General features: G+C 37.8%; 2 protein-coding genes and 1 long non-coding RNA gene across 3 annotated transcripts; 2 read left to right on the forward strand and 1 right to left on the reverse strand.

Moving 5' to 3' along the window:
• Positions 1–672: 672 nt before the first annotated feature.
• On the forward strand, positions 673–1,349 carry LOC113466700. Its single transcript, XR_003391022.1, has 2 exons — positions 673–808; positions 1,255–1,349. It is a non-coding gene; the product is annotated as an uncharacterized LOC113466700 (long non-coding RNA).
• A 28-nt stretch (positions 1,350–1,377) lies between these two features.
• Positions 1,378–6,259, forward strand: LOC103507440 (zinc finger and BTB domain-containing protein 11). The gene is made up of 5 exons (XM_008471911.3): positions 1,378–2,821; positions 3,074–3,274; positions 3,843–4,091; positions 4,375–5,475; positions 5,763–6,259. Exons 1-5 carry the CDS (start codon positions 1,414–1,416, stop codon positions 6,041–6,043), a joined length of 3,240 nt encoding a protein of 1,079 aa, XP_008470133.1. The 5' UTR covers positions 1,378–1,413; the 3' UTR covers positions 6,044–6,259.
• A 1,101-nt stretch (positions 6,260–7,360) lies between these two features.
• LOC103507441 lies at positions 7,361–9,204 on the reverse strand. The gene is made up of 2 exons (XM_008471913.3): positions 8,583–9,204; positions 7,361–7,800 (listed from the first exon to the last, which is right to left on the reverse strand). The coding sequence occupies exons 1-2, from the start codon at positions 8,827–8,829 to the stop codon at positions 7,469–7,471; spliced, it is 579 nt and encodes a 192-aa protein (XP_008470135.1). The 5' UTR covers positions 8,830–9,204; the 3' UTR covers positions 7,361–7,468.
• Between the last annotated feature and the right edge of the window lie 2,999 nt (positions 9,205–12,203).

The raw sequence follows: 12,203 nt of genomic DNA on the forward strand, positions 1-12,203 counted from the left end.
GAAATGCTTCTTTTTGAACGCAGGCCCGCAATTGTCCTCACGAGGCTGCGTGCATCCCAATCTCCAAGCACAGCCGAAAAAACTTCGACCCCTCCGGGACTTTAACCCGGGACCTCCTTAGTGCAAGGCTAGTGTGATACCCACTCGGTCACGGAGGCTACTGATTAAAATAATATTACTCACCTAAAGGGATCTCCAAGCACAGCCGAAAAAACTTCGACCCCTCCGGGAATCTAACCCGGGACCTCCTTAGTGCAAGGCTAGTGTGATACCCACTCGGTCACGGAGGCTACTGATTAAAATAATATTACTCACCTAAAGGACATTCAGAAAAAAATCGGATGAAACCATAGGTTTTGTGACAGGAAAACGGGGCCCAAATTTTTAGATTACTTTTACTTACTCACAGGGTCCCAAATGTAATGAGAACGTTACCTTAAGTTGCGAGTTAAAAGTCAGAACTCACTTCGTTCGTTCAATTGATATATTGCCCCTTCGGAAACGTTATAATGCAATCCTCTTGACATGGATTGGAATGAACTGGCGGGAATTTTCAAATTTCAACAGTTCAAAAAATTAAAGAAATGTTGGAAATTTATGCAATCCTCTTGACATGGATTGGAATGAACTGGCGGGAATTTTCAAATTTCAACAGTTCAAAAAATTAAAGAAATGTTGGAAATTTTTTGCTTTTACTTACTTTTTATGCTTGAAACTTGAAATACCTATGAAAGATTAATAAAATATCAAGAGACAAGGTATAATTCCATATTCCATAAGGGACTTGACAAATTTGATCAACTTCCAGGTAATTTTTTCTTATTTTTACAAACTTAGGGGGTCCAGCACCTAGTGGAAATAGTGGAAAGTCTGACTATCAGGTCTTGATCCTTTTCAACCACAAGCTATCCAAGTACTCACATTAACCTTTTGATAACCATAGTGCAGATGCTGTTTTATGTACCTACATCGTAATTTGTAACAACTACAAAGGGTGTTAGGTGTTACAAAGTTTGGATAGCACCATGGACATCAGTCATCCAACGAATAGTTATTTGATAGTGGGGAGTTAGAGAAATCTTCTTAGTTGGGGTATGACAAGGTGGGGAGAAGTGTAATACAGGACAGACCCAAGTGAAGAAGGCTGGTTGGTGAACTTGCAGAGTATGGACTATGGAGTAAGTATTAGGTAATTATGTTTTGCATATACCTACCTACTTTTCATTGGATCCCAATTATTTCTGATTGTTGCAGGATTGAAACAGGAAGGAGAGAAGCCTCAAAATCAACCACATAACTTGAAAAAAAAAAAAAAAAAAAAAAAAAAAAAAAAAAAAAAAAAAAAAAAATAAATATATAAAATTTATATAGATATAGTTACAAAATCTTACCTAATCTGCCCAAAGGAGAACAATGAAGCTCACTGAATCAGAACAATTTAAAATTGATCTAGTCAATAATCTGAATCACCAAAGGCTAAATGGTGTGAATTGTGATATTGAAATCATCAGCTCATTTGATGCTAGTAAAATTTTTACACACTCTATTATCCTAAAGTTGTTCAGTGAAATGTTCAAATCCTTTATTGGAGAAAAAATGAAAATGATGAAATCCATGTCAGTCTGTAGGATTGTTTTTCCCGATGAAATTAAATTTATTAGAACAAACTGTTTTGATTGTTTCAACCAAGTCATCAATTACTTGTATACGGGTGAAATAAATGTCAAACCTCAACATGAAGTACATGTAAAACATATTGTATTTAATTTGAGGATGCACAAATTGATAGCACTATTATTTAGCAGTAAGGCTTGGAACTATGAAGATGCATTAACTTGGAATGATGTCACAAAAGTACCTTCTAGTCATGACTCAAGAACAGAGAATAATATATCTGAAGAGCCACCTGGGTCCAGTTGTAAAAGAATTTCCACTTTAAATGAACAAAATGATTGTATTCAAAATGAACATTTAAAATTTTGTGAACCAGATAAAAATTGTACCACCAAATCAAAAACAAATGTAAATATTTTAGAAAATATAGAAACTAGGGACTCAAATTCATCAGATAGGGGAGCAAGAATTGCCATCCACTCCCCTCTGAAAAAGAGGCTAAAATTCACCAAAGATTATGTGTCAGTGCCTAATCATCATGATGACACAAAAACTCCAACATCTGATAAAGATAAGGAAGTCAAAGACCAAATACATTCTGATGGCTTACATTTGTTGCTGTCAATATTGGAGGAAGAAAACAAGAAAGCACTTCTCAGTGAGCATTGTACCCGTGATACAGTATCAAATGTTATAGTTGACGAAAAAAATAATTTTCCTGAAAATAAATCAAGTACTATCACATCTCAAGAGCATAAAGCTGAAAATTGTGTTGAAGGAAATACCAAAAATAGTACAAATAGTATCATTTATCAGGCTTTGGTGTCTAAAAATGAAAACAAAATTGATCAAGGGAGTGGAGATAATATTGCAAGGACCTCCTTAGAGGAAAACTCTAATGGACCTCATGATAATCTCAATCGTAAAAATAATGGAAAACAGAGAAAAAGAAAAGTGAAAAATATTGGAGAAAATAGCCTGAAAAGAAAATCAGGTTCATTGAAGAAAAAGGAAAATAAAGGTGAAGTAATTGGAGTCCAAGATGGATACATGTGTAACAAATGCAAAATATTCTTTGACAACTTGAGCTCCTTTCAAGAACACATGCAAAGCACACATAGCAAGAAGTTCAGATGTATTGCTTGTGATTTCATGACAATTAAGATCAGATATTTCATTGATCACCTAATTCAGAACAGACATGATGGTGAGTATCTACCTAGTTAAGTATTCCCTGTAATCTGTACATATTAAATCAAATTTTGATAAATATAATCCACGATTTAGTTTGAATTTTAGACTTGGAGTATTTTCAGTTCCCTGTAATCTGTACATATTAAATCAAATTTTGATAAATATAATCCACGATTTAGTTTGAATTTTAGACTTGGAGTATTTTCAGTTTTAGTCCTCTATTGTAGAGGTAAACAGCTACTAATATAATGTCATCTCTTCCCAGGCACCATATGTTCGATCTGTCATTTTCAAACAAGCACCAATGAAGAGTTGCACAAACATATTCTCAAACATGAGAGTCATCTACCAAGACCTTTCTTCTGTAATGATTGTGACAAGACGTTTCCCACGAAACGTTCCTGGTCCGTACATCTCCCTGTACATTCTAACGAAACCCAGTTCCTCTGTGCTGTGTGTAGTAAAGGTAAGAGATCCGTACTACTTATTTTACACGACCAATATACCTTTTTCGGTGGAAACGCTCGGGCCTTGGTCGTGCGAAATTGTTCATAAAAGATCTGCCTTCTTCACACAAAGGATATCCCTCGCTATTCAGCGGGGGAACTCGGCAGCGGTCATGGGAACCCTACTTGGTTCTTCCTACTTAGAAGAAGTTTTTTGTGTAATAGGTAGGTATAGTTTTAAATACATTCTCAAACTAATTATAACTGGGCATTATTATTAATATAATGGTGTCAAATGAGTAGAGGGGTGAAATAACTTGATTCTTTTGGTGTCATCAGGCCAAAATCCACTTATTGTTTCTGTGCTTCCATGAGGTTTTAAATTCCCAATCCTCCCAACACCGTGATACCTATTTGTAGAAACCATTTCTACATCAGGGACGCGGAAAGCAAGTAAGAAAGTATCAGACGAAAATGATTTTATCAAAAAATAAATTCTTCAATTTAAATTGATCCCAAGGGCAAGGAAAACCTAGACCCTTGACAAAATATCTATCTCGATAAACAATGTTACGGATCATGTTCCAGGTTTCAAGTGGAGTCAAGGCTTAGAAAATCACATGTCCACGCATGTTAACGAAAAGCTCTACTTGTGTAATCAATGCGACTTCCATACAGCTAACCGCGCCTATCTGGCCAAGCACACACTGAAGCATTATAATAAGAAAGAGGTGTGTCCACACGAGGAATGCAAACATCGGGAGATTCGCAGGGAGAACTTGAAGGCCCATCTACTGACGCATAGCAAGGTGAAACGATTCCAGTGTGAACTGTGTGGTGAGTACAAGTCTTATTTTACTTACTTTCAGACCGTATCCGGTCTATTGCCTCGAAAATTTTGCCCTTCAGATGTTGCTGATGTTATAGCTGTAACTGCGGATCCTCCCGCCTCCTGCGCCTCCAGATAGTTCTGTCTTCCGATTCTCCTTCTCCCAGTCCCATAATCTCCATATCCTCTCTGATATTGTCACTCCAGCGTATCCTGGGTCTGCCCAAAGTCAAATGAAAATGGAGTCTATATAAGTCCCTGTTTTATGATTTTTATTACCTTTCTTTTCAGGAAAATCGTTTGCTCAAGCAAGAAATCTGGATCGACATTTGGAAAGTGTGCACAATCCACACATGACTGAACTGAATTGTAATCAATGCAACTATTTGACTATTCGACTGGACAAACTAAAAGATCACTTCAAGTCAAGACATAAAATGTACGACTACACGCAATATATCGAACAACTCAAGGAAAAAATGAAAACCAAATCCACACAGGCTACCAAAGTGAATAGACATTTGTTGTCCAACTCTAGGCGCAATGTTGACAGTCATGTGGAGGTTACAACAAACACTCTGTCTGTACCGGTAACCAATAACCAAAGCAATGCAAGTGCTCTAACTATGCCTGTACTCAATCAAGATGGACTATTCCGGGTGAATAATCTGGAAAACAAAACTGCACTACCCATTATTATCAACGTCAACAAAATGACAGCTAGCAATGTTATACCACCATTTGTGAAAGCCAAACACACTATTCGCCAAACTAAGAAAGTGACTGTGGATAGTAGTAAACCTAGAGATCCTAGGACAAGAGTATCCAAAAAGAATGTTGATAGAATCAAACCGAGTGTTAGTCGAAGTAGAAAAACAATGAAGAAAGAAATAAAACCAAACACACAACAAAGTGCGACTCAATTGAAAAAGATTTTACCATTGATTAAACCTCAACCAAATCCTATTCCTGGTTACAAAATTGGATCTGTGTTAACCAGCACTCCTATTTTTCTCATAATCTCGCCAACGCCTCAAAAAACTCAAGTTATTGGGAGTAAATTGGACGAGAATTTATCTCGAAACAACTGTGAAGACCAGCAGCTGAGTAAACCAACTAATATCGGCGAGAACGATTCGCATCAAAAACACGCTGATGTTGTGTCCAAAACGAATAATATACTCGTTGAAAATGGAGAAGGAACGTCAGGAAATGACAACAGTGTAAGCTCTAAAGAAACATCCTGTAGAAATAAAGACAGTGACGGCAGTGGAGTGAATTTCATGGAAGCACCCAGTCTTCATATGAATCAAATGTGTTACACGGGAAATGAGTATGTTGAGAAAACTGTTAGTGGAAAGAACAGTGAGAGTCATCATCGAGATAATTCAGGTTCGTATTTGAAAATTGGGTCACTGCTTGGTGTTCCATTTCTTGTGAAATTTGTAATTAGTTACGCTGGGGGAGTTTGTACAGAGACACTGACAGTCATCTCAAGTAAAAGAAATATATACATTTAGTTGAACACTTTTTCGACCTAAAAACTTATTGGATCTTATATTAATATTCTAGTTTTTACTAATACAGATTTCTAATGATAATAATGATATTATTATTACCGATCATTGACCCCCATTACCCCCACATAATAAAATTTCTTTACTAATTTTCTGCTTCAGAGCAAGGTGGCAACTACTTCGACATCCTAGACGAATCTACAGGCGAACTTCTTCTACTGACCAGCAAACACATGAACAATCCTTTCCTCGATGAAGCCACGGGAGAACTAAGCGTGTTCGAAATCCCTTCGAGCTTCATCAACTATATTGAGAATTTGACGAGTTCCGAGTATGATAATATTCTGGATGACAATGAGGATCCCACGCTACAGTTTCTTCTGGATGAGGAACATGTGTCGTGGTCGACGGACAACCAGAACCAGATGAACTCAATGAGTTGAACTTGACGACTAATGATCAGATAAGGTACGATTTTCTTGTGACATGCTTTTTGTGCCGTGGTCAACGTTATACGCTGAACGTGTTAGGTATGCTTCTACCCAATAAGCCAGCCTAGCTTGGAAAGTAGCGCGTCTGCCTTGTATGCGCTAGATTCGTATAAGCTTAACCCATACTTTGGGACTATCTAGCCCCTACACCTAACCCTCAGATTGGGCTTTTTGTGTATGGAGTTAAGCTTGTAAGCGCTAGGTCGCGGGTTCGGTTCCCGCCCGGGCCAGACTTTATCCTAAACAGATAGAGTTCTTTCTTGGAACGGCTGGCTTTCTTCTATCCTGTCTTCCTTCGTTCTTTGCTTTAGAAACGTTAAGACCTCAGCAGTTAACTTCCTTTTATCAAACTTCTTTAATGGTATATTTCCAGCCAGTGTATAAGGTCAGCGAGGTAGGAAATCACTTCCATGTGATCCTTGGGAAGGAGTGTATATCGTGAAACGCTCAGCCAATCTCTTTGACCACGGTGCAAAAACACATCACTAGAAAAGCGTAGCTTTATTGAAATTAAGGAGCGCGGTAGCGCTCCGCCCCGCCAAGTCAAGAAAGTTTGACCGCGCTACTAGAGATATTATACGCGACAGGAAATGGTCAGGAATTCACAGAATTTCGGATCTGGTACGCTTTCTCTCTTTCGCTCATCAAAAAAGTAATTAAATTGGAAGAAATAATAAAATAGCTAATGAAAAAGAAAATACATACGTAGGTAAGTTAGTAGGTGTACCTGCCTACGAATATGTCTTGAAAAAAAAAGAGGGTTGATCTTTGACAGAGGGAACTGTAACTGCTATGGTCTTATCGTCCCGAAATCGAAGAGAGAAGGAAGACAGGATAGGAGAAACCCAGCCGTTCCGAGAACGAACATTATCCCATCAGGATAAAATTCGCCCCGGGCGGGAATCGAACCCGCGGCCTAGCGCTTCGTTCCGAGAACGAACATTATCCAGGATAAAATCCGCCCCGGGCAGGAATCGAACCCGCGGCCTAGCGCTTAAGAGACGCACTACCAACTAAGCTAACTAGGCTGGCATCCCAACACATGTAGCTACATAACTCAATTTTCAACTATACTCATAGATAGGTAGGTACAGCGAATAAGGATCTGATGAGTAGACTACTCTTTTCTCGCTCTTTACTCTATTTAGCGAATTAGGATCTGACTCATTGACTGAGTACTGAGTAGTTCATAGAAAATAGTAGACTGTATTTCTTTTTTACAACTCAATCACTCTTTACTCTATTTATTAATATTCATCACTCTTCAAATAGCCTTTCTTATTCACAACTCAATCACACTTTACTCTATTTATTAATATTTATCACTCCTCAAATAGCCTTTCTTATTTACAACTCAATCACACTTTACTCTATTTATTAATATTTATCACTCTTCAAATAGCCTTTCCTCTTTTCGGGAGGTCTAACGTCGTATTTCCTTGACGTAGGCTTCGGATGGCACTTCTTGCAAGGGCTCCAATTGACCAGGACCCACAGGAACAGCCCCACATAGAGAACATAGGACAGAACACACGCCATCCATGCATCGAACGCGGAATACGGAAGGTTCAAGTATTTCAGAGCATGATACGACAGGGAGACTGCCTCGAGAAGAATGTTGTTGATCACTTGATAGACCAGGACGAGAGCAATATTGGAGAGCAAGATGGACATGACGATGTTGTACCCGATCCAGCCATAGTAGTTGTCTGTAAAGGCGTTTCAGTAGATACATATCGCAGAACATTTCCCCTAAATGCTGCTGACACTAGAAAGCTTTCCGTTAATCTAGGATCTACCAAGGTACCAAGTTTTCTTGTACCTGCTATGTGTATCTTGAATAATATAGGAAAAGTTTGGGAACTGGCAGCATTTGATTTCAGAAAATTCATTTGCTTGCTGATATGTACCTGCTTTCCTAGATACTCCCCGGGTCTTAAATTCTACTAGCACTAAATCTGAACCTGAGGAAAACTCAGAATAGGACGAAAATCTTGACTGAAGCTTCTGAATTGGACGAAAAAATATAGGAAAGCTATCGGAGGAATCTAGAAACGATAATAAAATACTCGGAGAGACATTAAAAAGAAGCAATAAACATACATTCGACCTGACTGCACATGAAGCAAAAGGTGAACTTGATTTACAGTCTCAGGTCGGCCCACCACTGGCTTAAGGTTTTGTTAGGTCTAGGGTTGGAAAGATCAGTGTTCTTTAGGGTAGTAGAGAAGTCTATGGAAATGAAATTACCAATGAATTTGATAAAGTACATACTAGCTGGTTAAATAAAAATTTTAATAGGATCAAAGGGTGACTCTGTTTGCTGTCTCACAGAGTTTTGATTTGAATTTTCCAATAATTTGAAATGGGATTATTTTGAAAAGGTCCTCATTTTGGCAGAGCGTTCAGAGAAATTAACGAACGTTCTGAGAAATTCTTAACCACAGGAAAGGCCAACAATAAAGATTTGCCCTGAAAATTATGTACATACCAAAGCAGAGATCTCTGGGAAGCAGATTGGTATGTCGTAGATACAACTGAATACTCAGCACAAACAGGGTCGAGCCCAAATTTGGGTACAAAAACCGGGTCCGAAAATCTGGCGGATATTGAAGCAAGGATCCAAACAAGAAGTGACTCAACACACCAATCACAGTACAGACAATTTTTTCCTTTCTGTTCAAAGTTCTACAGGGGCAACACTTTCGCAAGGCTTCCGCGTTACAGTTTGCGGACATTGCAAATGTTGTGGTGTGATCATTATTATGATGTGTAATGGTGCAAGAGTTAGTTATCTCTCAAGGATACTCTAACGATATCTGAAAGGACTGGCTGAAATTTACCAACCAAACATGTTTCCTTTGGTTAACATGTTTGTTTCCAGACAAAATGATTTGAGTAGATAACACAACACACACACCTTTTAAGAACATGTGCAACTAAAAATAGGTGATCATAATAAACATACGTATAAATGGTCAGAACAGACCAAATTGTATACCTGTTTGTCCTACGAAATAAACAACTACATATGTACATACGTACTAAAACAATTTCAACCGGGTAAACAAACAATGTCAAAAGTTCAAATGAAAAGTAAAACGAAATAAATATGACGAAAAAATACCGTACGCAGCATTTTTTCAGCTTTCATCAGGTAGGTACCTACAATCGATAACGTTAAAAATTCAACGGTACTTGTTCAGAAGTTACGTCAATGGAATGTTCCTATAAAAGGAGCTGTCACAAATGAGCAGTGACCAGTGTTATTATAGGGTTAGGTTAAACGCAAAATAAGCTTTCACAATATGAGCAGTGACCAGTGTTATTATAGGGTTAGGTTAAACGCAAAAAAGAGCTTTCACAATATGAGCAGTTACCAGTGTTATTATAGGGTTATGTTAAACGCAAAAAAGAGTTTTCACTATTTGAGCAGTGACCAGTGTTATTATAGGGTTAGGTTAAACACAAAAGACAAGTACAAAAATAATAGCAATAGCGTTCATGTTCAAAGTTTGTTCCTATAGGCCTATAGGATACAGAAGTTATAGCATACTGTATAGGTACAGTTATTTTTGGTCACCCTGTTCATTATATACTTATTTATTTACTTTATGGTCTCAAGTATATAGGTTCAATCTTAGGTACCGGGGACGCAACTCGGATGACCTTTTTTTGAGTTGGGACTCAAATCGGATGATTTGGGATTCTCGGACTCATCTGGTGTTCCTCCGGTATTATAGGTATAAAATATAGGTACATATTATAGGTACAAAACAGGTATAATCCGTGTAATACCTATTCGAATTCATACCCTTGTCTAATTCGTGGATCTTCCCCGTTTGAAATACAAAGAAAAAGAAAGGGTTGGATTCGAAGAAAGGGAGGAGGAGGAGGGAGACGAACGAATATGAAATATGGAGGAGGAGGAGGAGAAGGAGGAGGAGGAGGAGGAGGAGGAGGAAGAGGAGGAGAAATGCACACAGACTTTCTCCATCGCTGGTGTTCACATTGCGCCGATTTTTATGCACATTGCCCATTGCCCTAACCATACGTAGATCAAGCGTGCCGGGAGGGGGAGGCGCTATATTAAAATTAAAAAGTATTTTTGCGGAACAAAGAACGTAAAATAGCTGTCCAGTCCCTCCTATTTCCAGTTTGTTCTTTTAACCCCAAAAAGGTAGTGAAAAGAACTTTTGTAGGTTAGGTAACATACAAAAAAAAAAAAAATAAATAAAAACTTCACGAATGACCAACTTTCTGCAGGAGCATTAGTAATATGTAACATGGGTTAAGGTAACAAGTAAAAAAGTCACTTGTGATTTCTCAAATTGAGCAAATTCTCCAAAGAAAAAGAAAAGTGTTATCGGAGGCATTGGATACTGCTCTTTCTTTCATCTCTTTTGTGTAGCTCAGGCAAAAAAGGAAGAGTAGGTATAGGTAGGTATTGAGCCTTTCACTATAAGTGCATGCTGGGGATTAGCAGCTCGGGATTGAGATGAAACGAGAATTTTCCTATACCTACCTGATACACTGAGAGAGAGAGAGAGAGAGAGAGAGAGAGAGAGAGAGAGAGAGAGAGAGAGAGAGAGAGAGAGAGAGAGAGAGGAAAGTTGATTTAAAAGGTTTGAAAGAGGGAACTGTAACTGCTATGGTCTTATCGTCCCGAAATCGAAGAGAGAAGGAAGACAGGATAGGAGACAAATGTGAAAACAATTCAAGACAAAATCCCATACACGTGCTTGCTATAAGATTGTCTTGACGTGGCATTCCGCTGAATAACAAAGACATGAGTTGAGGAAAGGAATAAGTGGGAGAGAATATTTCTCGACAAGAGGTAGTGGAAGGCGGGAGGGAAAATGCAATCTCTATGATTAGAAGTAAAAAAAAAAATGCATCTTATACTAAAAAATACCTTTTGTTTTAAAGAAAAAGGAGGGAAATGGGAGAGGAAATTGATTCTAGTAACCTACAAGGAGTGGTAAAAAAAAAAAAAATCAAGTGGACTCCAAACGATGATCAGTGATCATACTTAACTTGGTCTTGGGAATTTTATTTCTTGAGAATATCGAAATTGATTTCTTTAGGTATTTTTCAATGGACAAAAAATTACATTTGAAATTTCGACTGATAACCATTTTAACATTTTCAATTGTTTAATGGTCTTTGTTCATTAGGATTTCAATTAGCTCCTCATTATTATTGATCAACTTTATCGATGTGATTTCGTCTATAGGTTGAAAAACTTCAAAACAAAACTTTCGAGAAGACTTCTAAGCAAAATTCCCTTGGTGTATGGCCGTCTTTTACCTCTGTAAATTTTTTATTGTTTCAGTTTCGATGACAGAGTTTGATTTCGATAAAACGATGTGTTTCTCCTCCCCCCCTGTATTCCATTTTCTCTTTTCCTTCCATTTTCTATTTTCCTTTGTCAATTTATTATTTTAATTTTTTATGCGGAGAGTTCAATTCTATCGGAAAAAAGTAAAACATGAAATTTGTACCACCAATATTATTTATGGCTTTAAAGTTTGTGAAAGTCTGCAGACAGAAAACGATGGGAGAAGTGGCCTAGAGGTATTCGTGTATACAGGGTGGCTAATTCGGCATTCATAGCTAGGTCGCATCCTTGTCACATTTGAAAGATGCATATCAAATTTCAAGTCTCTAGCTCTTACCGTTCTCGAAATATTTTGTTTACAGACAGACACACAGACAGATAGACAGACACACACACACGGACCAATGGCTGAAACTTTGGATTTAGGCTCTAGGGACCTCAAAACGTGTTTTGGCACTAAAATCTGACGAAAAAATACTGTACGCAGCATTTTTTCAGCTTTCATCATGTACCTAGGTACCTACAATCGATAACGTTAAAAAATCAAACGGTACTTGCTCATAAGTTACGTCAATGGAATGTTCCTAATAAAAGGAGCTGTCACAAATGAGCAGTGACCAGTGTTATTATAGGGTTAGGTTAAACGCAAAAAAAGCTTTTACAATATGAGCAGTGTTATTATAGGGTTAGGTTAAAATGCAAAAAGGAGCTTGCACAATTTGAGCAGTGACCAATGTTATTATAGGGTTAGGTTAAACGCAAAAAAGATTC

This window comes from Diaphorina citri, unplaced genomic scaffold, assembly GCF_000475195.1.
Source record: "Diaphorina citri unplaced genomic scaffold, Diaci psyllid genome assembly version 1.1 scaffold314, whole genome shotgun sequence".
Classification (NCBI taxonomy): domain Eukaryota; kingdom Metazoa; phylum Arthropoda; class Insecta; order Hemiptera; family Psyllidae; genus Diaphorina; species Diaphorina citri.

What these genes read in the sequence shown, in the direction of transcription:
- LOC103507440 (XM_008471911.3), top strand. Translation starts at nt 1,414, where the DNA reads ATGAAGCTCACTGAATCAGAACAATTTAAAATTGATCTAGTCAATAAT. An exon ending in AATTCAGAACAGACATGATG is followed by an intron (nt 2,822 to 3,073) that starts GTGAGTATCTAC and finishes ATCTCTTCCCAG; the next exon opens with GCACCATATGTTCGATCTGT. An exon ending in CTGTGCTGTGTGTAGTAAAG is followed by an intron (nt 3,275 to 3,842) that starts GTAAGAGATCCG and finishes ATCATGTTCCAG; the next exon opens with GTTTCAAGTGGAGTCAAGGC.
- LOC103507441 (XM_008471913.3), bottom strand. Translation starts at nt 8,829, where the DNA reads ATGTCCGCAAACTGTAACGCGGAAGCCTTGCGAAAGTGTTGCCCCTGT. An exon ending in TCCCAGAGATCTCTGCTTTG is followed by an intron (nt 7,801 to 8,582) that starts GTATGTACATAA and finishes ACGCCTTTACAG; the next exon opens with ACAACTACTATGGCTGGATC.